Raw genomic sequence first — 26,988 nt, forward strand, 5'->3', positions numbered from 1 at the left:
GACCTAATTAGCGAGATGACGATTAGGTCCCCGTGAAGTAATTAGCCAAATGGACTACTCTGTTGAAAAGACGTAGTTGTATGTCACGTTTAGAATTTTCTAGTCATTTCGACAGTCAAGGGCATGACGATCTACAACCAATAGCAGTTATGAAGTCGAGGCTTTGACAGATCTATAAGCGTAGAGTGTCCAATGTTGGGGGTCCACGGGATGCTGCTCCTCAGTCTCTCTATCCCAGTTTCATTAGAAGCGGGAACGTGCGCCGAACAGCGCTAAGTCGCCAAATACGACGCAACAAGCAGCTGCAGGAGTTGAGTGCAGCAACACACATTCCGCTGCGTCAGGTACCTGACGCTACAGGTAGCATTGTGGTTAAGGCCGAGGGGAGAGGCAAGGTAGATTATTTACCTTCCGAAGTGATTGCTGATTAAGGGTTCAACGGGCGACGAATCGTTTCCGGCCAACAGTGACGAGATGCACCCATCGGAAAAACGTTCCGGTGGTGGAATGACATGACAGCGTGCGACCAAAGCTTTGCAATTGGACGCCGAAATCCATTATTCACGTACTTGCCCTCCCTCAGTCCCAGATAAACTCGACCTTAGCGAAGTACAGCAAGGCCAGGTGAACAGAAATGTGAACTAAGGTATGTGCCTATTTTCGTTTCAACAGGTTAACTCTCCCTCTCTTTCTCTCCGAGCCTGATGAGGTGTCGCAACAGGTGAGCCCAGCATTCCAGTGGGTCGGTCTTTGGGGGGGGGCGATTCACTTGTGTGACCAACAAAATAAAAATTAAAAAAAAAAAATAAGGGAGTAAACATGTTTCCTTATCTTTGTTTACTCGTAAGAAGATGCTGCGAAAGTTTATCGAATCAACTAAAGGATATCATCAGTAGTTACCCTTAGGGATCATCTCCTTTGAAGGCCGAGGCATGCAGCGGAATATTAGATCGAACGACGCCCAGCTGCTAACGCTCGCCGAAAAGGCCCTACATGATAACGGGTTGCGTGGTTATCTGTGTAAGCGTACTGCCGATGCAAGCAAGTGGCAGTTGCGTTGGTTTGTTCTCTATCAGAACTTGCTGTTTTATTATGACAACGATTCGTCTACCAAACCATCAGGAGTTATCTTCTTGGAAGGATGCTATTGCGAGAGACTCATCACTCCAGTTACCGGCAGGAACAGCGGATCTCCCCAAGTAAGTCGAGTTTTCTTTTTTTATAATACTTGCTTCTTTCTTCCAACACATTTTAAAAAGTTTTTTTTAACATACAAATTTCATAACGTACCCTTATGATATACTCTCGTACCAAGATCCCTATTACTATTATCTCTCAATCAATCCCGAAGCCCTTAACACATATAACATTCACATGAGCGAATGCATCAGAAAGTTAGCTGTTGAATAACCCATACTGTTTTCTGTGTGAACTAACGTGGATTATGTAATGGATTGGTTTGTGTTGGAATAGTTCTTGGTTAAACCATCTTCGGTATCATAATAAGAATCTAATAAGAAAGAAAGAAAGAATCTAATATAAGAAAGACCTTGAGTTCGACTAAGAGATGAATACAACGTAAGCTCACTAACTGTAATGCATCTTCAACAGATGGCAATAATTTATTTACAGAAGAACAACGATAATTACTATCAATGATTAGTTTAATAGAAATTCACTGATTGATGTGGAGATTCCTAAAAACCCCTGCTAATCGTAAAATTTCTTTTACCCTTTGCAAGAAGAAATCTAACCACAGCTAACGATCTTGTATTTCTTTGTCTAAAGAGTCCATCCCAGTTATTGTAATCCAGATGGACAGAAGACTTTTTTTTATTGGGGTGCAATATTCTGTGCATTTTATGTTTCGTTTTCACCCTTCTTCGAGTAGCTTTTAAACCGTTATTGCTGGTTTTCAACCTGCCGTTAAGGTTGTCATAGAAAAGCCATTAGATCGAGGATTAAATAAAATTCCTAGCCATTAAAAGGTTATGGAAAGGTAGAGCGAAACTATCTAAGCGTTTTTCACACTTTAGGATGAAACTTTGTGGCCATAAATGCACCCGACAAGCCATTAATAACACTTGAATTCTCCAAGTAGTGTTTTCACATATATAAAGGTTTTCATTTTCATTATTGACATGTCACTTACTTGAACTCGAGAACATTACATTTTTTTTTTAGTTCTAGCTCTAGTGTTTGATGTGATTTATTCCTATTTGAGTGCGTTTAGAGGTGGCACGTGACAGACTCCTTTTAGAGAAAGACCTGGTTCGAATCTCACCAAGGACGATAACGTTTTCTAGATATTTTCAAAAGAGGCTGAGTCAGTGATTATCAGACGGCAGCAAGAGTTTTCTTTTATGAGAAATCTGTGGTTTTTATTAATACATAACAAAAAAAACTGGCTTGAAAATACAGGAAATTGGTAGATAGCAACAATGACGACTTAACTACACTTATAAATTATTCTAAACAAATTTGTTTTTAACACGAAATTCCCCCCCTCTCTCTCTCTCTCTCACACACACACACACACACCAGAGGTTGTGAAATCTATAGCACATCAGTTCCTGTGGACAACTGTTAAGGACAGAGAAGGACCTAGCAATATGTTTCTTTAACAACTGGAGAATGTAATTCCTTGGGAAACACTTAATGAGGATGGCTCTTCCCAAGAACAGACGTAAATGGAATGAAAGTGATGGACAAGATGTTGGTACACTAGGTTTGTACCTGAAATTAATGTACGTTAACCAACAGCTTTATGTGTACTGACTTGGAGGAATGTAGAAGCATAATAGTGGCCCATTCGGTAAACTTGCTCATGAAAATACCTGCAGAAAAGACATAAGCTCGAAACAGAAAGTAATGGAATGAGTCCACGAGAAAGAAATCATCTATTAACAGGATAACTATTACATTTTCAGGCATTTTAAAAGAGATTGTTTTGTGAATGACTTTACATATGAGGACTCTATTATAAGGTTGATAAGTGGGATTTACGGAGTGTAAGCTGTTGTGCTTGCACTCCGTAATGTCTTGAACGGAAGAAGAAGAAGAAGAAGACAGCAAGTTTCCTGGAGGCTGTCAACGCTATGGGAGTGATATATTCGTGTCTGGAAAGGCGGGAGGTGTAAGTCATACGTGGAGAATCTGAGTGTTAGCAATTGTAAGGGGGAAGTGAAGAAGGACTTACGAGAAATGAAACAAGAGAGCGTGGTTTGGTTAGTAGGATTAAAGGTTATACGGTTGTTCCCACTTTCAAAGGAGTTTCTTCAAATCTTATGTTTAAAGGGGAATATTGGAAACAGATTCGCTCTGTATCGAAAGTGTCGAAATCCATATCGAGGATCACTAATTATTCAGTGGATCTTCAAGTCGTGATGGAATTTGCAGTTAATAACCTACTTCATTATTTTCAAGAGGACCGAAGTGGGTAACTTGGCACTAGTTTGGCGGCTGACCTCTCTCTCATACCTACTGTATACAAGCGTGACTTCGTGCTGTTGGACAGCCTCCAGCATAGATGTCAGTGCTGTGCTGTTGGCCAAAATTTGAGTAGAATTGGCACACAATTACAACCAGAATTGTTGTTCAAACTATTTAGAATTTTTCGATGAATTTCTGAGGAAAGTCCAGAGGAAACGTGAAGTAAGATATTCTTCGTGCAGTTAAGTTTCCTACGTCGTAATTGGAGGCGAAGAAATGATGCCACATTAGCGTTATATTTGGGTGATGATGATGATGATAACACCATGAGGATGAGAAATTAAAATATGGATGCGCAAACTTTGCGCTAACAGTCTTCGTCAACGACCAGAACCCCTGATTGCTGATTGCGAATCAGAAAAATTTCTGTTACTTTTTCCTTTTAGAGTCCAATTTGGATTAATTGACGGTTTTTTTTTGTTTTTTTGCTCGGACTGCAGAACCAATCCTTGGACAGTGATCAAGGGGATTTCAATGGTATAAGGGATACGGAAATCTTTTGTATCTTTTATTTTTGTCTTCATTCATTTGATCAGTACACCTCGCTTGGATTAGAAAAGCGGAAATAACAATCACACCATGGAAAGAAAAAGCGGAAATCCTTCCATTTGTTACCATCATAGCATGAAAGGCGAGTGAAAACTTCGAAGATATTAAGAAGGGTTAGTTACCAGGAAAAGTTATCCGGCTAGGTAAAAGTTGAATGTTGGGAGGATGATCTAGTATTATGGTGAATAGATTTAAGTTTTCCACCTCTCTCTCTCTCTCTCTCTATGTGTGTGTGTGTGTGTGTGTGTGTGTGTGTGTGTGTGTGTGTGTAATAAGCCAAAGTGATATTCATAGATTTCTTGTATTTATATTTCCCTTGAAAGTGTTTGCAAAGAGATCTTTCGCTATTGGGAAATGGCTCTTTCATAACTGACCAATACTTACTGCCAATTTTGTTAGTTCCGTTAATGTCTCATTCCGACTTCCCAATGAACATTTAAAGTTTGCACAGTTGGTGCCATCTTCAGTTTGTTTTAGCGGTAAATGTAAAGTTATAATCTTTGAGAGGAAGGAGATGTCGCGACATAATTGAGTTCCTACAAACACTGACATCCTAAAGTGAAAAGTGATGGTTATTCGGGTTCACGAACCACGAGAATCCTTGGAGTCAGACCACTACTCCACAATCATCTACATACGCTCGATTCCTGATTTGAAGAAGTTCTTTTAAAAATACCAAAAGGAAATTAATTCCCCCCCCCCCACGCCTGAGTACACAAGATATATTAGCATGTTCTTATAGTATAACTCTTGGTCCAATGCCCTGAAGTATCGCCAAATTCGTAATTTTTCTCCCCGATTCAAACCTAAAAGGATTGTAAGAAATCTTTGTGATCGAGATTGAAACTCTGATTCAGATCATTTTAGAAGCAATAGCAAGAATTCGTCCACCTAGTTGCAAACGCTATTTCGTTCTGGATGACGTCAGCCGACTATACTGTTGCTATGGAAACATTACGTCACATCCTTCTTGACAAAAATGGAAAGGATTATTCTTTAAAGTAGCTGGCGTGATTATTAAGCCATTACAATAGTAAAATTCTGATAGCAACTCCCATTGCTGATTTATTCATAGGGTGAATAACATCGTAAACATTACTTTAATAACTATTCATTTAACGGAACTGCTCGGTATTTAATAATTGACTCGAAATCAACCAACGTCCATCTTCCTAGGAAGATGGACGTTGGTTGGTTTGCATTACCGACGAAAGTTAAGGTTATAATTCGGATTTATGTCTGTTAATTGCGTGTGTTTTTCTAGTCGATTTGCCTGTTTTGATGGATGAAAATTTCCAGTTTCAGGGAGTAAAAACTCTTCCAAAAAAAGAAATTGTAAAATTGTATAAAGAACTAGCTTCCGTCTATATGAATATAGGATAAAGTTATGTTCAACATTTTCGTGTTAAAAGAATATGAATTTTTTTTTTACATTTTTTATATTTTTCTTTAATATTTCTTTGCCCGAACTCACTTCTCATTTTTCAATTTTACTCTTTGTTTTAAATCGTTTCGTTTTCTGCTTTTTCCTTCGTTTCTTTCTGCTAAGACACTCTTCACATTCACCTTTAACTCCGAACTTGATATATATAAAGGTCTGGTAAAATGAATTCTTAATCGGCAGACAAAGTAATCATCATCTGTCATCTTGGAACACTTAAGATTTACTTTCTTCCATCACGACATCTTTTGTTCCATTGTGATCATCGCTATCAGTTCATTCCACGATTCATCAATGATACAGTCACGATTCAATTCAGTTATCCACCATTTATATTTCCATCCATGTTTGCTTTATCGTTTATTTGAAGGGGAGGGTCCAAAATAATTCCCCTAACATATACTCACGATCGATTTCCGGTCTGAACTTGTGCTTATTGTAGCTGTGTAAAATGTGACCGATTATTCCGAAGTTTGTTACAATTGTCGGAATGACCACCAGATTGCGCTACTGTAGTTAATGCAATAATTCCTTGATTGGGTGTAGGTAGGTACATGATGACTTTCCTTCCCGAAAAATTACCGACTATTGTTCCTCAATCTTCTCCCCCCCCCCAAATCTTTAAGGGACACAAATAGAGATTGTTCAACAAGAGATTGATCGAGCAACATGAGGATGTGCATCCTGTAATTAATGTTGCCAATTTAGCTCTTTTGGAGCTAAATTTAGTTCTTTAGCTCTTCCTTAGCTTCAAAAATTTTAATCTAGCATCTAGCTCCTTCAAGAACTTGTTTCAGCTCTTTTTAGCTGTTTTTATAACTATCCTTAAAGAAATTGTTTTAAAAGCTTTCCAAATGTTCGCATTTGATAAAGAATTGTATTGTACAAGTTTCAAAAGCGCGATGGCGTCATCAGTCACATGGCTCAACAGTCTGCCATTTTGCCACCTTGAAGTTGATAGCACCGCTTCAAGATAATCTGTTGCACAGTGTTCTGGTTGGTAGTTACCATAACGAGTGGGTACTTTTCAGAGACTGAGTTTAATTCGTTGCAGTGCAGAGATGTATACCCTTCTTCAAAAATGAGTAAAGAGACAAATAAAGCTTACAAGCAAAAATTTAGGAGGGTGATTGCAAATGGGAATGTTTAGTAAATGGCTGCGTGAAGTTCCTGGTGACGCTACAAAAGGCCACCGTAAGTTTTGCAATAATTTGCAAAACTTACAGTGATATAGCTGCTAAATATTGTCAACTTGTAATGCATAGAGAAACTAAGAAACATCTTTCTCCAGTTCTATATAAGGCTGTTCTTATTACAAATATACTTGTGAAGAAGTTTGATGAGACAGTGAACTTTGAAGGTAGGTTAGCATTATTTCTTTGTTGTCACTCATCATTCAACAGTTGTGATCATCTAGTAGATCTTTGCAAAAATATCATCCCAGACAGTCAAACTATGTCAAAGGTAAAAATGCACCGAACTAAGTGCTCTGTAATTGTAAAGAATATACTAAGTGAGCATTTTGAAGAAGATCTAATTGCGGACATTGGAGTTCAAAATTTCAGCTTGCTAATACACGAAATCGAATGATATCACAGTGAATAAGATTTTAGGAAGAACCATCTTTTATTTTAGCAAGAAATTCAACAAAATTATGCATATATTTCTGAGCATGGCCGTTCTGGAAAAGTGTGATGCTAGTGGTATTGTGGCTGCACTAAAAAAAAAGCTCTTGCCAAGAAACTGAACATAAAAAATCTCATTGCAATTGGTACAGACAACGCCAGTGTTATGATTGGTGTCAATAATGGCGTTTATGAACAACTAAAGGCATATATTCCCTTCTTAATTTTAATTAGATGCGTATGCCATTCATTGCAACTGGCAATGTCTCACACTTGTGCAGAATCTCTCCCAAGAAAATTAGAATTTTTAGTTGCCGAAACGTATAAGTGGTTTTCGCATTCTTCTTCAAGACAAGCAGCATACAAAGAGCTGTATCAAACTATCAACGAAAATGATGCTCCTCTGAAAATTGCAAGCAACTGTGCAACGAGGTGACTCTCCATTGAACCTGCAGTAGACAGAATTCTCAGCCAGTGGTTGGAAATAAAAACTCACTTCGAAGTCGTGAGTGTGACTAAGAAACGTTACAAAGCTCAAATTTTGTGAGAGATGTACAAAGATGAAAGGAATCTGTTGTACCTTTTATTTTTGCATCCTGTTCTACTTCAAGTTCAGCAAGTTAACACAATTTTCGAATCTAACAGTGCGGATAAGACGAGATTATGGACTGAAGTACGAGAATATAAAGATGCATCTGGAATGAATCCATTTAAAGAAATTGCTCAGTGTGGAATAAATTTATTAATACTGCCAATTTCTAATGTGGAAATTAAACGAATTTTTAGATCCATGAATAGTTAAAACTAAATTAAGAAACAAGATGGAAATGTCAATGCTGACAGCTATTTTGTCAGTCAAGTATAGCCTCAGAGGTAACAACAAGTGCTGTACAGACTATCATTTACCAGCATCCACACTGAGTAATATTGGAACGATGACCACATATCATAAAGCTGAAAATCCATTTCAGCGCAGAAGACCATTTGGAAGATGTCTTTAGCAACTTTATATGCAAGTATCACTCCAGCTTGAATAAAGTAAGTAACTGAAAAGTATCAGCTACTACTTCTAAACTTTTAGCTTCAAATTTTTATTTTTAACCCCTTTTTAGCTCTTTAAAGATTTAGCTGTTTTTAATCATTTTCACTTGTAAGGTGTAAGGTGTAAAACTCCTATAGTAACTGTGCAAATGGATATTCGTAAACATCAAAAAATTCACAGACGTCAACACGATCCTGGATTGCAGAGTTATAGAGAATGTATATAGTTAGTCATTGGCTAGTTGATATAACTGATAATTATTTGAACAAAGATATCAGCCCGATCACATCCGGGTATTGCTTATTGTCACCTTTTCAAAAAGCCGAATACTATTGTTCAGAAGAATCCTTGTCATATGATATGTTTTCAGAAGATATGGAACTAACCAACTTCTTTCTACATAATACTGAGCCCTTCGTCCGCGCGGTTAGCCTAGTGACTATGCGCTTCGCAACCCTATCCCTGGGGAAGGAGTGTCCTAGGTTCGATTCCCGTCGGCGACGTGAGAAACTGAAGGATCAGCCATAGCCAAGTTAGCCGGGCGTGGACAGCAGGGTTTTTTTCCCCCAGTTTTTTCTTGGATTTTTCATCCCCCAAATCGGCCTTGAAAACTCAACGCTACAGGATATAGGATACACCGGGGGTGTACGGCTGACTACCTTATCCTGTGAACGGTTTGAGGTCCGGTGATTAACTAACCCTCGACACCGCAAGGTAAAAGAGGGTATAAAAAAAAAGATGAGATAAGATAAAGCCCTTCCACGTCATCGAAACCAACTTTTTGAAAGGTATTATTAACGTTATGCATTCGATCTCTGTACATAGCTCAGAAAAAATTAAATAAACTATAAAAAGAATGTATGAAGACTCATCTATTCTGTAGACTTTTAGTAGAAGATCGTTAGGTGAAGGGAATTACAGCTAGAAAGACCAACCATTGCAAAGGATTCTGGATCATTTCACCGAACAGTTCAAGTCTACATAAAATAATGTAAATACTACAGTTTAGAATTATTCATTGCGATTAAGGTAAAGATCACAATGAAGAGGTTTACAAGTAAGACATCGTATCACTTTCTCATTTAAAATATTCGAATTAAATATAAACTAAACTACAGTGAAGTATATTCAATCGAATTACAAAAGGATCTTAATTTCATTTGAATCGGTTTTGTTTAGAATTGTCGCAGATGACAATTCCACGCAGACAGAATGTAGCAACTTCGTTCAATGAAGGGTTGTGACTCTTTCCCTTATCTTTAAAGCTCCCGAACAATTCTCCTGTCTCTTTGTGTAAAACGATTATCTTTCGGAAGTCGATGTGCAATCTTTAAATGGAATTTTCTGTCTATCAGAACATTTCCCAAAAGCTTGTATTTAAACTGTGGATTAAATAATCCAGCGGGGGTAAAAAAAAAAAAAAAAAAAAAGTAACGCTAACGGTAAAAAGAGTGGTTGCAATTTTCTCTCTTTTCTTCCATTGCAAATTCTCCAGATGTTTTTTTTTTTTTTTTTTTTTTTTTTTTTTTTTTTTTTTTAAGCGCGTGCAACATCACCGCTGTGCACGCTTCGGCGCTTTGAATTTATCGATGTTATCAAGTCGGATGGTCGTCCTTCATATGTATTCATGGGCCCCCAGTGTCTGTCAGTGAAAAGGCGTCCATGTTTTGCTAATGACAACTTGGAAAGAAAGAAAAATATGAGTCGGGTGTTTATTCCCATTAATTTTAACAAAAGAAAAAAAAAAGAAAAGAAAAAGAAAATAGTTTCCAAACCATCAAAACTTCGACGCGTGGAATGTGGACGTTTGTTTATTCGTAGAAGAAAACAATCCTAAATTTACATATTATTATTTTTTTAACGAAATGATAGAATTTCATATTAAAACTGTGCATTTTGTATTTGTATAAAATGCATTTTTTTTTTTTTGAAGCAGACGATTGTTAAATTTAATAGATTTCATCCCATTAAATTCTCGTTTTTCAAAAGACCATACGTGACTGAACTTGGTCACGGGTTATCTCTTTGACGAATGTAGATTTTTTTTAAATATATTTTTTTAAATATATATATCAACAGAATAACAATGTTGTTTTCTTGTTTTAGTTTGATAGTATTGAATTCATCGAATTTTACCGCTTATTCATAATTAGTTTACAAGAAATATTTTCCTTTCGTGAAAACATTTTTTGACCTGTTTTCAATTTAAATTTAACAATAAAGCATTTCCATGAAAGTTTAGTTTACTGTCTTTTGTGAATGCAAAAGAGACACATAATTATTCTTGCAGTCGTTTAGCTTCTATTTCATTGTTATAACAAAAGTGCTTTTCATTAGATACTTTACAAACAATTTAAATTTACACATTGAGCCTGCGTGACTCATTTTCGTGCATTCTTAATAACATTCTCATCAACAGCTGCAGAATCTAAGGATTTTTTCCCACCTAAAATGATTCGTTTGGTTGTAAAAAAATAAATAAATAATTCTATAGAAAAATAAATAGCTTAGAGGGTTAAATCTCCGTGAAATTTTCTGTGAATGGGGAAAGTTTCCTTTCTGTTTTTTTTTTTTTTTTGTAATAATCTTGAGGTTTTTTGAAGACAAAAATAAATAAGATTTTTGTCTTAAGAAAGTAATGAACGCAGTTGATAGCTCTAATTTTGAAAATTATCTTTATTTAACGAACTTTAGACATTTCGCGTTCTAACATAATTGGAATGGGTGGGATTAAAATGATGCAGCTAAATTTATGTTTTTTTTTTTTCGTCGAATTACTGAATATATTCCAGATAAAGATCGTGTTTAGATGCACTTAATGAAAACGGGAACGATGCCTTCCAAGTAGTCTTTAATATCAACGAAAAATTCGAAGAAGTTGACGATAACATCCCACACCAATGATATTCAAAATTTAATAAAAATATTTTACAAGATTCCGATTATTAAAAATCCAAAATATTTTAGTATTAAAATCGAGAAATTTTTTTTTTTTTTTTGTACCAGAAATAAGAACTAGTTTTATTGCATGTGTCTATTCTTTCCCAACTTAGTTTCTACTTAAGGGCAGATACTACTTCGCCATTCTTTTCCATTTACATCGTAAACGGTAGGTTTATTTTTAGAATCTTAGAGACATTTTTCGTTTCTGTATTTAGCTTATTAGTATTGGTGTATGCCAATCAAAAGAAGTCAAATATTTGTTGCTATGACGTAGATATGACGACATAATTTCAGTTGAAAGTTTTTTTAGGCTTTTTTTTCCCTAATAATTTTATATTATTGAGGTTTGTCATGTATCGACTATTGTTGTCTTGGTGCTCTATAAAATGTCGTCTTTGCCTACGTCATTATGCGTCTTTTTTTTTTTTTTTTTTCCGAATGGTTGAGTCTAATATCGTTGTAGTCTTGTATGTCAAGTTTGCGATAACTGAAGATGTTAATGACAGCAAAAGAAATTCTGTTGCTTGTCTGTATTTTTGCCAACGTAGCCAATTTGTGCTCATGTTAACAGACAGATGACTTCTTAGTTCTAATGATAATGATAAATTGAAGCTAGTTCAAAACCGACTCACCATATTTTAATGCATTTATTTTTAATGTGTTCTTTATAACCGGACTAAATATTATACTATAATATAGTAAATTAGATGAGAAAATGGCAGGCATTATATATTTACTGGCGAAATAGTTCACCTGGAAACTGCATGATTTTAATTATATCACGTGATTATAAAAGCACATTGTTGATGAAAGAGATGTAGGCTTAGGTTCAGTTATATATTAATATAATAAAACTATATTATTTACAATAATACATTAAAATAAAGATCTTGAAAATACGAAAATCAGTAACCTGTGTTCTACCAATCTTTTTTTTCTCTAAGACTCTGCAAAATCATTACAACTGCGTAGTTAAAAAAAACACAATCTCGGTAGAGCTTTAACAATATTAATAAATGTCAGTTCTATCAAACATAATTACAATTTACAAAGTTATTTCTTAATATTCCACTATGAAATGTTAGTTCTGATTTGTAATTGCTGGGTAGCATTAATTCTCACTTTTCGTCTTGCAAATTAACTTCCAATTCTAAATTTCATGAAAATTTGTCAAATGGCCCAAGTCCTGACACCAGAGTCGAGTGGAGTAAGTAGTCAATGAGACACAAATTCAAAAAGATGTACGAGCTAAGATTAAACAGTTAAGATATATTATATATTATATATAACACACCTAATTTACCTAAAATTATTATAATAAGTTTTTTTTTACTATCTCTATGAAATATTAATGTAATTCTAATGATTAACCAGAAGAATAATAACTTAACTAGCGAATGGACATTACTTTTATTGAAAAAATTGTGATCTTTTATTTTAAAGTTATTATTATTGTGTAACAACAGGTCACGTGTAGATAGGTATACGCCAAATACATTAAGTAGTGAATAAACAAAATATCATTCAATTGGATTTTTAAAAAAATCTTAAAAACGTTCACTTGTATCATAGGCACAACTCTAAGGCAAATCAGATGGATTAAGAAATTTAACTGAAACTCAAACTTCGGTTTCAGAAAGGCAAACTTAATTTCATAAATTAAATGTTCACTGAGCGATATTAAGAAATCCAATCCAATTTGAAGAGTTTTTCTTATTTTTATTTTTTTAAATGGAAACTTAAAACTCAGTTTTGGGATATTGCTTTGAGTAGGCGGTGGGCATATTTCAATAACAATTTTACCAACCGAAGACCGAAAACCTATAACAGCAAGGAAGCTCAAGTGTAGTACGCTTGCCAAGACATAAATATAACAAGCTGTTATTTGAAGCACAGGAAAATATGATTTTCTTTTCCTTCTTCAACGACAGGTCTAAAAAAAAATAGAAATGCAAAAGTCGTTTGTCTTTATTGGCATCTTTCTATTTGTTCTAAAAATCTGTACTCCATAAACTAACCCCTATCTTATGCAGTCTGTTTACTTTCTTCTATTCCATTAATATTGACGTTGTAGGTTGAAAATTAAAAACCAACCCGTATCCCGTTTATCGTAAAAGGGGAGACCAAAATATAACATTTAATTATCAACGCTTTCTTTTACTTCAATCATTTTAAAGACAGCAAGCAACGAATTAACAGTGTCATTTGTGTAATGTCAACCTTTGGTCGATGATATTTCATTAACGAATATCCCATAACTTTTAAATGACAGTATACGAAGCATCAACTGCACACGTTAAAAACGGAAAATTTTCAAGAACCTTTACAGTTAGATCCTGAAGTGCTAATATAAAAGAGATTCTTCAAATAAACTGGCCTATATTCAATTCCTTCAACTTTTAATCATTTCTTATAAATAATAACAGCTTATTGGAGACCCAACCAAGAAAGACGAGAATTGAATCCGGCGCTTGGAATGGTTGGGTTAGTTGGAGTTACAATCGTGTAAATTAAGTCCGATGAGGTCATTGTATTATGTCCATTAACTTGTTGAGTTTTCTTGCTGGTTTGCCTGTTTGTGGGAGACAATGTAAGCAATACAATTATAATTATTGGAATAATAAAGAACAGTGCAGGAAGCCTAATAGGACATTCTAGGTATCGTGTTTATTATACAGAAAACCTGCCTGTAAGGCGAAAACCACTTCGGATGGCACGTTCAGGAAATGGTGGATGTTCCATGAGGAATCCCACAGTTCAATTTCCCTAAAAAAATAAAATGAATTTCTATTAAATACGCCTGAAGTATATTAGAAATCTTTTGAGGAATTTTTATTTTATTTTTCGTTCTTCATGGTTTATATTTTTGTGTCATATCTAGTTGTCCCGGTTTAATTTGTTATGCTGCGCTGAAAGAAAAAGAAGTGGAATACAGAGATATACAAAAAAAGTCTGAGCAAAGAAGTACGAAAAGATGTTGTTATAGATGTATGAAACGCATAAAATTCTTATCCAGCCACTAACCATCTCTCGAGTATGGTCTCTGTAGTGACCTCATAAATCATCATTTTTGGATCCTCAAACTCAAAGCTGGTTAGGCATTTATTATTCATCATCTTATCTATAATTCTGCAGATGCTTCTTCGACACCATTAATAACTTTACGATAACAGGAAGGCCGATAAAAGATAAAAGAAAACTTATGTTACACAAAAAAAGTTTTAATAACAATGTCTACCTACAGTAAGCAAGAGCAGAGCATCGCATTTTATATTACAATTGCTTCCTCGAGGTTTTGTTGGCAATTATTCCAATTTGGAAGGAAGCAATTCATGCAATGTTATGAGACTTCAAACTACATACCTGCTAACGAAACTGAAATCAGTATTTAATATACAATATACAGATTATTCCAGACAGTATTAGTTAAAGCAACTGAAGTAGTTACCTTATGCAAGCTGCACTACCGACATCTAAAATAATACCCATCTCTTAGCAGGGAACCTTTTTACATTATTCCGATGTTATGCAAGATACGTTTGGGTTCTGAAAACTGTCTTTTAGCAATTTGAATACTCCTAGAATGAAAATAATAATTAATTTATCACACGAAGTGCAGATTCTTTACAAAATATCGCAGAGGTTTTTTTATATATTCGAATAAGATTGGTAAAATAATGTTTTATTTTTATATAAGGATAAAGTTGAGAATCACGCATTGAGAAGGTATGTAGCGTGTTGGCGATTTATTATTCTAAACTTAATCAGAAATATTACAAAGGATAAGTGAATGTTGATGCTTAGTTGATGATGCTTAGTGAATGTTGATATATATATATATTAGTGAATGTTGATATATATATATATATATATATATATATATATATATATATATTTAACCTAATTAACCACAATTCCAATAAAAACCAGTTATTTCTTTCAAAATAAGTCTTTCAACTTCGTTTACTTTAAACACAGATCTCAAGACATCTGTTTTGTCTCTTGTTTTTATAGTTTTATTAACAAAATTGTTTCTTTCCGTACATTGTTTTTCCAACGTATCAGTTAATGTCCCTAAAACCAATTTTCTACGAAGGGAAGACTTAAGATAATCAATCATCCCTCATTGATTCCCTTCACTTTGCTGGCTGTTACCCAAATGTTCAGTTCTTTTGGTTGCCTTTTTCAGAAACTCGAAAGTCTTAACTTGAACTTGTGTACATCATTTTGCAAAATCCTACACCCAAATTACCCAATCATCCATTCATAATTCAACTTCAAACTTTGTCTGAACTATAATCTGACCTCTACTCTTCTTTACTTCCGTTGTTTGAAACTATCGTTCTATTCATGTGCAGTTCACGAGCGTTATTTATCGTACTTTGTTTCGAACCCACCTTCAACCCAGATGTCAGTTGTAGCTTGTTTGGAGTTGGAGGTTCGTTGTTTTTCTGTGAATTTATGACGTGAACTGAACTTATTTATATTTTGGTTTTCATTTGGATAAACCAATTAAGATAAAAATTGTTGCAGTTTTAAAAACGTAACATAAGCTTCTTCTAGCATTAAAAGAAATGAAATATCTTAGTTAGAAGAACCTGTATTTTCTACGTCAAAGACGAAACAAGCAGCTATTCCTTTCCCATTGGCAAATACACGTATACTTGTATAATTACAGGAGACACCTCGATTAACGCGAATTCGATATGCACGATAATCATTTACCACGAATGAGTGAAATTATACCATTTCCAGCTTTAAGCGAGCGATTAATCAGTTAACGCGATTTTTTTACGTTACGCGAAATTTTTTATCGCCAATCTGCAGCGAGCGTAAAAGCTGGAAGTCATTAAGAGACATGAAAGTGGCGCTAGTAATACAATGATTGTGCGAGAACTGGGATGCATCGCGTCTGCAGTTTGGACATATTAAATACGAGCAAAGAATATAAAGAACAAGGAAAAGTTGCTACTGCTTCTTTAAGCTTGCAGATCACCTGAAATAGAAGCCATTTAATGATCGAGATGAAGCGTCTCTATCACTCTGGGTTGAGGATTAAAACCAAAAAAGAACACCTCTTAGTACAGGGAATATTCAGGCAAAAGCTCTATATTTTTACCTCTTAAAGAGCAAATTTCAAGAGAAAAGTGAAAACTTTACTGCGAGTTTAGGATGGTTTGACCGTTTTCCAAATCTAGCTAGACTGCATAACGTAAGAAAACTGGGGAATCTACTTGTGCTGATAAAGATTCTGCGACCAAGTTTCATGAAGAATTGCAAAAGATAATTTAAAAGGATGATTATGACGATCGGCAAATATTCAACGTCGACGAAATTGGTCTCTTTTGGAAGCGTATGCCAACAGAAACTCTCCTAGTTAAAACCGAAACATCTCAACCAGAATACAAAGTATCTAAAGATCACCTTACGCTCTTATTAGGAGGTAATGCAGAAGGAGACTTTAAACTCAAGCCTATGCTAGTTTATCGTGCGCAAAATCCAAGATCAAACATTATTTAAACACAATTGAAAAGAACTTGGATCTAATGAACTGGATAATGAAGATGTGAGAAACTCGCTCGATTCCCATTCAGAACAGCTAAGCGAGAATGATCTCCTTCAACTAAAAGAACAGCGTGCGTATGAAGAAGAAGATAAGGAGTGCGAACAAGAAGAGAATGTTACGACTAAGAAGCTAGCTGCAAAAGAACTGGAGATAGTTTTTCAATCGCATTGAGCATACTAAGGAAATTTTGTTTGATGCTGATCCTGATATGGAACGGAGATTCGAAGTCCACCGAAATCTTGATAAAGCGATCGCCAGCTATCGCAAAGTGCATGACAAGATGAAAAAGTCAAGCACGATTCAAACCTCTTAACTTAATTTTTTTGTAAAAAAAGTAGCTCAGTCCAATATTTAGACTAAATAAAAATGTAAGCATTTGATTTATTATTATCTTTGATGATTTTATTCTCTAATATAGCTTATACTGTAAGTTTTTTTTTCCAAATTGACGCTAACTGATGAATGAATTATAATTATTCCTATTGTTAATTGTATTCGCTTAACGCGATTTCGCTTAACGCGCATTAATTAAAAGATTAATTAATCGGGTCAAGCGAGGTTTTCCTGTATATACATGTATAATTAACAATTCGAGATTGTTATTAACACCCAACGAGAGCTATATATCAATGTCAAGTATCCATTGTAAATCCATTCGATTGTTTCTATACTTTTCTCTGCAGATATTCATATTATTTTCAATTATTCGCGCTCTTCCAGGAATTTCGAATACATTTATGCAAATAAGCCAGCTTTTTCGCCTAAATAACTATCACTTTAAAGGAACACACACACAAAAAAGCCTCGAACCAGTAAGAATGCGTTTTTTTCTTTAGTCAAATATGCGGTTTTCTTACATACGGGAAAGTCCACAATGACTTGTTTAATAAAAATTCAGCAGTTCTCTCTCTCTCTCTCTGTCTCTCTCTCTCTCTCCCTGCACTCCACTCGCGCGCGCGCACACACATGTACGCAGAGTTGTCTGGAGGATAATTTCCGTAGCTTCGCTCCGCCACTTAGATGCTTCGTAAGTCGTGACTTGTTTCACCAAATTCGTTTCCGTTTTATCCCAGCTGAGACATCGCCCTTTATTTGGTGAGTTTCCCGTATTCACAATTATCGCATTCAACATTATAAAAATTTACAAATTGGTTTGCAGACAGGAGAAGGTTTTAGAATCAACTTCATTATTTGTCGGTTTGCTAAAAAAAAAAAAAAAAAAAAAAAAAAGAGTTCAGTGGAATAATTCACAAAAGTTGCGTGCTGTGAAAGACAATCTTAAAAATAGCGTTGTCACAATGTTTTTTTTTTTTTTTTTTTCACTCATCAAGTCTCTCGAAATAACCTACTTTCCTTCTAAAATCGCATTTTCAATAATGCTTGGGGCAGCATTTATCTCGATGTCATTTTTAACTGTAAAAGTAATATACATGTTTTTCCCAATGTTACTTTTTCGAAACTTTAACAATCTTCTGCTTGTGCAAGAACAGTTACATCGTTTTAATGTTTTGCCATTGTGATGTCAATAGTGGCGACTTTACAATTACAGAAGGTATAAATCATTTGGCAAAATGTACTCGGAAAACAAGAATGCTAACTAATTAAGAAGAAAGGCATTGATTGGTTCTTACTAAATGATGGCTCGTTTGTACACAGATGGCGCCAAGGACAGTAAATATAGATTAGAAAAATATAACGCCTGCTTTAGGACATTAAGCAAGAGATGAGTTCTTCACAAATATGTCATGTTAAAAATAACACTGCTAAAGTTTAGCACTTCCCTATATTCCCCGTAAACAACAACCCTCCTAAAATTAAAACATAGAATATACGAGGATGGTCTGATTCGTTCTCGGCCTAACAATGAAAAAACGAATTTATAATTTCGAAATTATTTTTATTTTTCAACAGAATCTCCCTTAAGAATAATACATTTATTCCAGCGATGCTCCAGCGCCATTATCCCGTCCCTGTAGTGGTTCTCAGTAAGATTTGCAAAATACCCCTCTACAGCTGCAATCACCTCTTGATTCGAAGAAAAACGCTGACCAGCGAGGAAGAGTTTTAGCTTTGGGAAGAGATAGAAGTCAGAGGGAGCCAAATCTGGGGAATAGGGTGGATGTTCCAACAATTCATAGTTCAGATCCCTTAATTTTCCCATTGCCAAAACACCTTGGTGTGTGGGTGCATTGTCCTGATGAAAGATGATTTTTTTCTTCTGCAAACCGGGTCTTTTATCACGAAGTTTTTCGTTTAGTCTGGTTAAAAGATGGGAATAATATTCCCTGGTAATTGTTTTACTCTTTTCAATATGATTAATAAACAAAATGCATCCCAAAACACTGATGCCATAACCTTTCCTGCAGATGGAACCGACTTTGTCTTCTTTGGCGCTGAAAAACCGGCTTTTGTCCACTGTTTTGACTGCTGTTTGGATCCTGGTGTATAATGGTGAATCCAAGTCTCATCTATAGTAATAAATCGATGCAAAAAATCAGTTTTATTCTTGTTAAAACGCTCCAAACACTGTTCAGATATTTTCATGCGAGTGCGTTTTTGATTTGCTGTGATCAAAGTGTGGCACCCATCTTGCACAAAGCCTTTTCATTTGCAATTCTTCATGCAAAATATATCCTACACGTTCTTTTGAAATGCCTATAGTCTCAGCAGTTTCACACACTTTGACTCGTCGGTCATCCAATAACATAGTGTGCACCTGATCAATGATTTCTGGTGTTGTTACACTTTTTGGACGTCCTTCACGTGGATCATCTTCGAAGCTGGTACGGCCACGTTTAAACTCGCTAGCCCATTTCTTAATTGTCGAAAACGAAGGAGAAGAGTGCCCATAAACCTTTATGAACTTCGAATGAATTTCTTTTGGCGTTAAACCTTCTTTTACAAAGAATTTTATTACCTCACGATACTCAATTTCATCCATTTGAAGGGATGCAGACAACACTTTTGCTTCAGACAGCTTATAAAACAAATTACTTGATAGAATGACTTGCAAATTCACACGGATGCTTATGACAGATGTACCAACTTAGAAAAAGAAAAATCTTGCTGCTAGTGTTTCCATCTATGGTCAAGAACTTTTCAGATGACCCTGGTATTTATTTATTTAGTAAGTGTACATTTCTTGCTGGTGTCAAGATGGCAGGTTGTATCTGCCAGTTAGAGCAATAGTAGAGGATATTATGGACCTTACAAAGTCGCTGACATGGTGATAATACAGAAAATACTGCATCATCTGCACGGGATTTGAGATCTCGGTACAAAATTTTCAACTATTACGTTATTAAAAAACAAAACAAAGAAGATAGTTCTGAAAAAAAACTTACAAGATAACAGTCGTTTATAATTGTTCTAATTTAGTATTTAAATTATGAAAAAATTAAAAAATTTTTTTAAAAAAAAATTATCTCAGTTTGTAATAGCGCAGTGGGTGGGGTGTGTCCCCCCTTTGATCCTGAATAGAACCGTATCTAATGTTTCTTCTCATACTTTACGTAATGGATTATATTAACACAACTCATAAATATTCCCACGAACACATTTCTGCATTTTCTACACTCGTGTAGAATGAAAAGACAAAATACGTGATTTGAATGGAGTGAAAAATTCGATAAGACCTACTTGATATGAAACTGGACTTGCAGCGCCCTCTACTTTATTCTCGATTAGTATTGTTTCCTGAACAAAGTTATAGAAATTTATACATTGTACAGAGTGTTAAATTTTAATTATTAAAATGTACTCTAAGGGGCAGATCACATGAGCCTATCACCCTGCTTATTGCAATATAGATATTTTTTGTTCATTCTCATATAAAAATAAAAATAAAAACTGCAGTTTTGGAGAAAGTATTTAATTCCAGCTATCTTTACTGCAAATCTGTGGCGTTTTTTTTTTTTTTTTAGATTTCGTTTAAATTGGCAAATTTATTTTATTTTATTTTATTTATTTTATTTTATGAAAAACGCCATACAGTTCTGCAAAAACCTCTTGCAGCAATGATACTTAACCCTTCATTTTTTTCATTATTATTTATAAACATATTGAAAATAAAGTGGTGTTAGAGATAAAATAAAATTAAATGTAAAAACTTTAAAAATAATATAAATTTATTATATAAAAAAAAAGATATAATAAATCATAGGAAACTTATTAATATATGAAATGTAAAGATTATAAAATATTTTGCATATTTTATATGCAAAAGACATTCATAAGCGATATAAGACATAACTTATTAGTTATTATTATTTTTAGCAGCATAAAAATGTTTTTTTCTACATAGCGTGTGCTTCAGTCATATCTTAGTGTATATAAGTTTCTTTACCGCTACTTTTACGGAAGTACCACAATATCCACTTTCTTTTTCTGAATATCCTTTAAAAAAATAAATAATAATAAAAAAAAGCCTCGAGTCCGGTCAAAACGGGTTTTTCTGCCCTTTAAGTTGAATCTTGAGTTCTTGCAAACGGAAAGTCTATACTGAGTTCCACCCTTTTTATTTCATTCGTTCCTGTCTTCAGAAAAGGAACGACAGATGGCTAACACGGGAAGCATTTTTTTTTTCGCAAATAGTAATAGAAAATGTCGAAAAATTTTCTTTTCCGCTAGCGGCTGTTCCGTTAGCCTTCCGTTATCAGATTTTCACACACACATTTATTTGAAAGTCTTTCCGATGTGTTTCAAGCATGCATTTTTAGTTTTCTTCGACTTAAATGTTTTTACATATTGAGTACGAAAGGATCGAGTTGAAAATTTACGGGCTTCTGTTCTTGACACAATACGGCGCCAGCCAGGAAGAGAGATTGATAATTTGAATCAGCTGCCGTGCTACGAGGTATACCATCTAAAGCCGGCTTTCTCTTTATTGTTTGGTTCGGAGCATTTCATTTCTCCTTTTTCACCCCGTCTTTACTAGTCTCCGGCATTCACAGATGACAAAGTACATTTCTTCAACAAAGCTAGAAATGTTCTCTTGAAACGATCACAAACTTGAATCCCCCCCACCCAATGATTTCATTGACGCTGTGGTAGAAATGGGATGTACGTAATTTTGGTTTAGAAATCAATTGAACCCTTTAGAAATGGGGAAAAGATTACTTTAAAGTATTTACCGAAACGTTATTTAGGATTTAGGGGAAGGAAAACAATAAATATTTGTCTTCTGGAAGAGTGTACTTCCTCCTAATAGTGGAATTGTCAATATTTCTTTTTCTTTTTTTTTAAAATCTTTTTCAATTTTTAAACTAAGTTTTTCTCTTTAAATAATGTATTTTTAAGGGAAACTTACAAATTTCTTATTTAGTTCATGGTTAATGTTTATTTATACGAAAAAAAAGTCATGTGAAATTTACACGAAGAATAATTGGACACGTGATCTTCTTGTAAAGAAATATCGCTTTTTTTTTTTTTTTTTTTTGACTATGGTTTCTAAGCAACCAACTATATTGTAAATAACACGTGAACTCAGTAAGAGAAAACATATATATTTACTTTAAATATTGTATTTTTAAGGGCAACTTACAAATTTCTTACTTAGTTCATCATTAATGTTGATTTATACAAAAAAAAAAATCATGTGAAATTTACACGAAGAATAATTGGACACATGATCTTCTTGTAAAGAAATATCACTTTTTTTTTTTTTTTTTTTTTTTGGCTATGGTTTCTAAGCAACCAACTATATTGGAAATAACACATGAACTCAGCAAGAGAAAACACATACACATAATCCAAATAAAACCCATTAATAAAACAGCGTCGGTAAGCAAATGAAAATGCATATTCGTGCACGCAAGTTGGCATGACATAGCGAACGTTATTACACGTGATATCAATACAGATGAAATATACAGAAAGTGTATGGAGCGTGAAACTTGCTTGTAACACGTGGAGAATTTTCTGAGTTGTAATAACTGTAAAATGAAATATCCAAAAGACAACAATATAAAACGTGTACAGAATGTACAAGAATTCATCTCTTTGCTTTAGATAGATAAAATTTAAATTTCGTCTAGGCACAGTAAAAAGATTATCAATGGACTTAAACCCATTTAAAGAGACAAGCTTAAAATCATTACAAGTTTATGGAAATTTAACCAAGCTTTTTTGTGTGTGTTTAGACTACTTAAAGAGGTGTAAACGATGTGAAAGTCTTCGGAGATACGTGTTAAGGTAAATTGAGTCTCTCTTTCTCTTGATCCAAAGGTATTCCGAGCACTTCTGCATTTAAGTGGATTTGCCTTTCTAGTACATTACTAGAATGGGAAAGGATATTGGGATTCTAAGTTGCTAATATGCTTTCAGTGTACTAAATTAGATCGATAATAAAGGAAACAGATACTTTATTATTAATGAGGGAAAATTAAAGTAAATGAATACTTTAAAAAGCCAATAAAAAACACGAACTCTCTATACGTTGGAAGATGGTTGCTGAACTTGGAAAGAAGATGTAAAAACAGATTATCAATATTGGAAACAAATCACTCAACAAAATATGAGGAAAAGATAAAACGTGTCAATAGAAAATATTCTAGTACTGATTTATAGATTAAAGGTTACGTTAGAAGTGTAGAACCAGAGAGATTCGATAGTAGAATATTATTAATCGCTGGTACAAGACTGGTAAGATGCAGTTTCCGATTTCGTTGCCTTCTAGCGATGAAATAATTTCTCAGCCTGTGAACATTTCCAAAAATAGTAGATTAGAAATTGGAGTGGACCGTACTTATCGGTTGGTAGAAAGAGAGAAAATTCCAGATGCCATTTATAGTATGACAGACGTCAGTAAAGCACATGGAAGAGAATCAAAAGGTCGACCACATTTACGAAGGTTATGAGAAGTACAAAAGATTGATGAATTAAGAACATGTTGCTATGGTGTGTGATGGCTAAAGGTTGACAATACAAACAACAAGATATAAATATAGTAAATAGTATACATTGAACTTTTGTTATTGGCTCGTTTGGTTTAGTAGAGAGGCAACTAAGGTCAAAAGCAATGTCTTTTACGCAACTGACAAGGTAATCCATAGATTAACCTAGCGTAAACAGACTTTGTCCACCCTGGGATGAGTATCAACGCGCCCTCATAATTTTAAAGCATTCAATGAAGGAATAACAAACGAAATACTTAAAAATGGCTGTTCGTCTGTTAGCAAAACAGACTGGATACGGTGGGAATTTCTGTTGCTGAGAGACTTAAGGATTACGGGAAAAATAGTGAAAGGATACACAAGAGAGTAGAGAAGAAAAATACAAAGAAGTGTCTTCACGATTAAGACTGAGGGGGCAACAAAGATTGAAGATTGTAACAGGAGCAAGTAGATTTGTCTTGAAGCAGATTTGTTTTGGAAAGGAGAAAGAGATTATTGAAGAAATTCTATTGTACTGTTAGGGAAAACGGAAGCCATCTTTTGTATAAAAATAGATACTCAATGCTGATTGAGATGGAATCATCATCGAGGAAGGATGTAGAAAGACACGAAAGGAGAATGTAATGAATTAATAAAAGCAGAAAATAGAACGGAAATAGAATTTGAGGTAAAATTAGTTTAGCTTGGGCTAAAATGTGTATGATGATTGAACCGATTACAACGATGAATCGGATACAAGCCGCTGAAGTGTTAAAAGGCAGCGCAGAATATCATTTGGATGGGGAAAAAATGTACGAAGATGTATCATAAATTTTGTGACATAAAAGTCAATGGAAACTTTAGTTCAATATTTTAATGTGGTTTTCGTTAAGATTTATTTATTGATTGATTGATTGATTGTAATGTCTGTTGAGTTTCAAGTCGGAATTAGAGACAGAAATATAAAATAGTAAAAATACTTTTCATACGAAGATTGGTCAATACGAAAAAGTACACATCGCTCATGATTTGAACAAATGTTTCACAACAGCTCTAAAAATTAAAAAAAAAAGGAGAGGAAAAAAAAATAGACAATAAATAAATTACCTGATATATGGGGTTACCACAAGCAAGCCATACTTAACAATGCCAATTTTTTTTTTTTTTTTTTTAAACGGCATAGTTAGGAATTATCTTCAATGTACTTCAGTCTACTTAATACTACTTCCAAGGATTGCCTGGTTTTATGCGATTTAATTCTATTTTTGACTACTATTTTGCAGTACGTTTTAATCATCTAATTCCTTTCTACCTTTTTAACTATTAACGTTATTCTAGTATAAAGCGATACATAAAAAAAAAAAATCCATTCTTTCTTTCTACGTCATTTCATTCTCCATTCGGGCACTTTCTGTGTTCTTGTCGTTTCAGACTAATTTGCAGTTCATTAAAAGCTAATATCGCGTTATTATCCATTCTATCACACCCCCACCCATCAAATTAAAATGTAACGCATGAATGATGGTTAATAATGATGAACTGGACTTTTTTTTTCAGCTTCATAAACAGTTCATGTCATCGTTTGTTCCATTTGAAACAATCACTCGTCTATATACTAAATTATTAATATTTATCTATAAAAGAAAACAAATAAAACTATATAAAACATTTTAGTAAAAGTTAATTAAAATCAAAAAAAGTTAAAATATTTAAGTACGTTTCAATTTTTTTCAAAATAATGAAAAATGCACAATACACCAAATATCTTATAAAATGATTACGTAATAAATTTAATTGAGTTAACACGTGTACAGAACAGTAGCGTTTTTGTCATTACGTTATTTTGCCATTGGATGGCAATGCTGTAGCCAATGAAGTTCTAACTGAGGCTCGGCTGTTGCTGCTATACCCTGGGACGTAGATATTCGAGAGTTTGAGTTCGCTCTCTTAGGGTTTTTGCCTTAAGGGAGCAATTTGAGTCTCCGTGGACAGTGTTCTCCGGCACGGCGCGGTGAGGGGAATTGTCGGTGAATGCTTTTCTTCAGAGAATATGAGCGGTTCTGCTCGGTAGTGGTGGTGGGGGAGGGGAAGACCTTCACTGAGTGGAACCAATGCTGAGTTAGACGGTCTTTCGGCCACTATGGAGTGGTCTAGGGATCGTCTTAAATTTTTAGAGTTGGCTTTACTTAAACATCGCCATTGCTTGGGACGTGGTTTATTTTCTACTGTATTTCACCACTTACGAAGGCATTCCGTGAATCTTGCATTGCACTGGCTCCCCCTTTTGCACGAAACGTGCATGAGGTCAATGGTCGCGTAGGCCCTACTCGAGATGAGGACCAGTGGTGGATGTATGGTTTTTAGGCAGGTAGGTAGGTAGTTCGAGCTGAGCCAAGCAGCTTCACGGTATCTTCCCACAATACTCATTAACTCTTTCTCACAAACTTTGCTAGTAGACTACCTCAGTCTACAGAACTTTTGCTGGCAGGTCCCTAGACTTGCAGGATTTTACTTTTGAATGACAGACTCGAATATAGAGGTGGTGGTACAGCCATCCTCATCAAACACTACACCAACCATCATTCTGTAGCCAAACCTACAATCACTAATCTCGAAACCAAAGGTATTAATGTTATAGCAAACTCAGTCGGAAATCTAAAAATCTACGCAGCCTACAACCCACCATCAAAAACATTGCTGACCTCAGATCTGGATGCCATCCTCGGAGTTAAAGGGACGGTCATTATCGCCGAAGACTTAAATACAAAACATCCTGCCTGGAGCAGTAAATCTATTAACAAGAATGGCCACATCCTGTTTAACTACTCAAGTTCCAATTGCGCAGCTTTGGCTGGCCCCTCGGCACCAACTCATCACAGTCCGATTGGCTCCTCCGACGTCTTGGACATAGTTTCCTCCAGAATGTTAAATTACAGTACAACCTGGAATCACTGAACGAATTATCCTCAGACCACAACCCTATTCTGCTCCAACTGGGTAATCAGAAGGGACTGCTCCCCCCCCCCCCGCCTTCACCTCACGCCTTCATACGTTGGGAAAAATTATCCAAAACGTTCCCAGACTGCATTGGTAATGTTCCTCATATTAACTCCAAGGAAGAAATCAGTCGAATCTGCAGTCAATAAACTTAGTCATCAATTCAACGCAGCCATATCATCTATCATCTCAAATTCAACTGCTTCTAAGCCTAAACGACTACCAGAGGATATCATGAACTTAATCAGGGAAAAAAATAAGTCAAGAAAACGATACCATAACACCAGGGCACTCCAAGACAAAACGTTTTTCCACAAACTGAATAGTGCAGTGAGAGATGCACTAATCACCCGGTGATCAAACCATCTGGATACTACTGAGAAATATCAAAAACAAAAATAAATCTCTTCCCATCCCCCCCTCTCAAATCTGATCTAGGCATTGTTCACTCAGATGCTGAA

The 26,988-nt window shown here is 34.9% G+C and overlaps 1 protein-coding gene across 1 annotated transcript in view; it reads left to right on the top strand.

Moving 5' to 3' along the window:
- The first annotated feature begins 932 nt into the window (after positions 1-932).
- LOC150105752 (ras-specific guanine nucleotide-releasing factor 2-like) overlaps positions 933-26,988 on the top strand; it is a 294,996-nt gene continuing 268,940 nt past the window's right edge. Inside the window, exon 1 of the mRNA XM_090394546.1 lies at positions 933-1,199. Within this exon, the coding sequence (XP_090250672.1) occupies positions 933-1,199 (267 nt within the window). The remainder of the gene's footprint in view (positions 1,200-26,988) is intronic.

The sequence above is a fragment of the Typopeltis vanoorti genome, chromosome 6 (genome assembly GCF_054136105.1).
Source record: "Typopeltis vanoorti isolate ZY-2024b chromosome 6, IOZ_Tvanoo_1.0, whole genome shotgun sequence".
NCBI classification, from domain to species: Eukaryota; Metazoa; Arthropoda; class Arachnida; order Uropygi; family Thelyphonidae; genus Typopeltis; species Typopeltis vanoorti.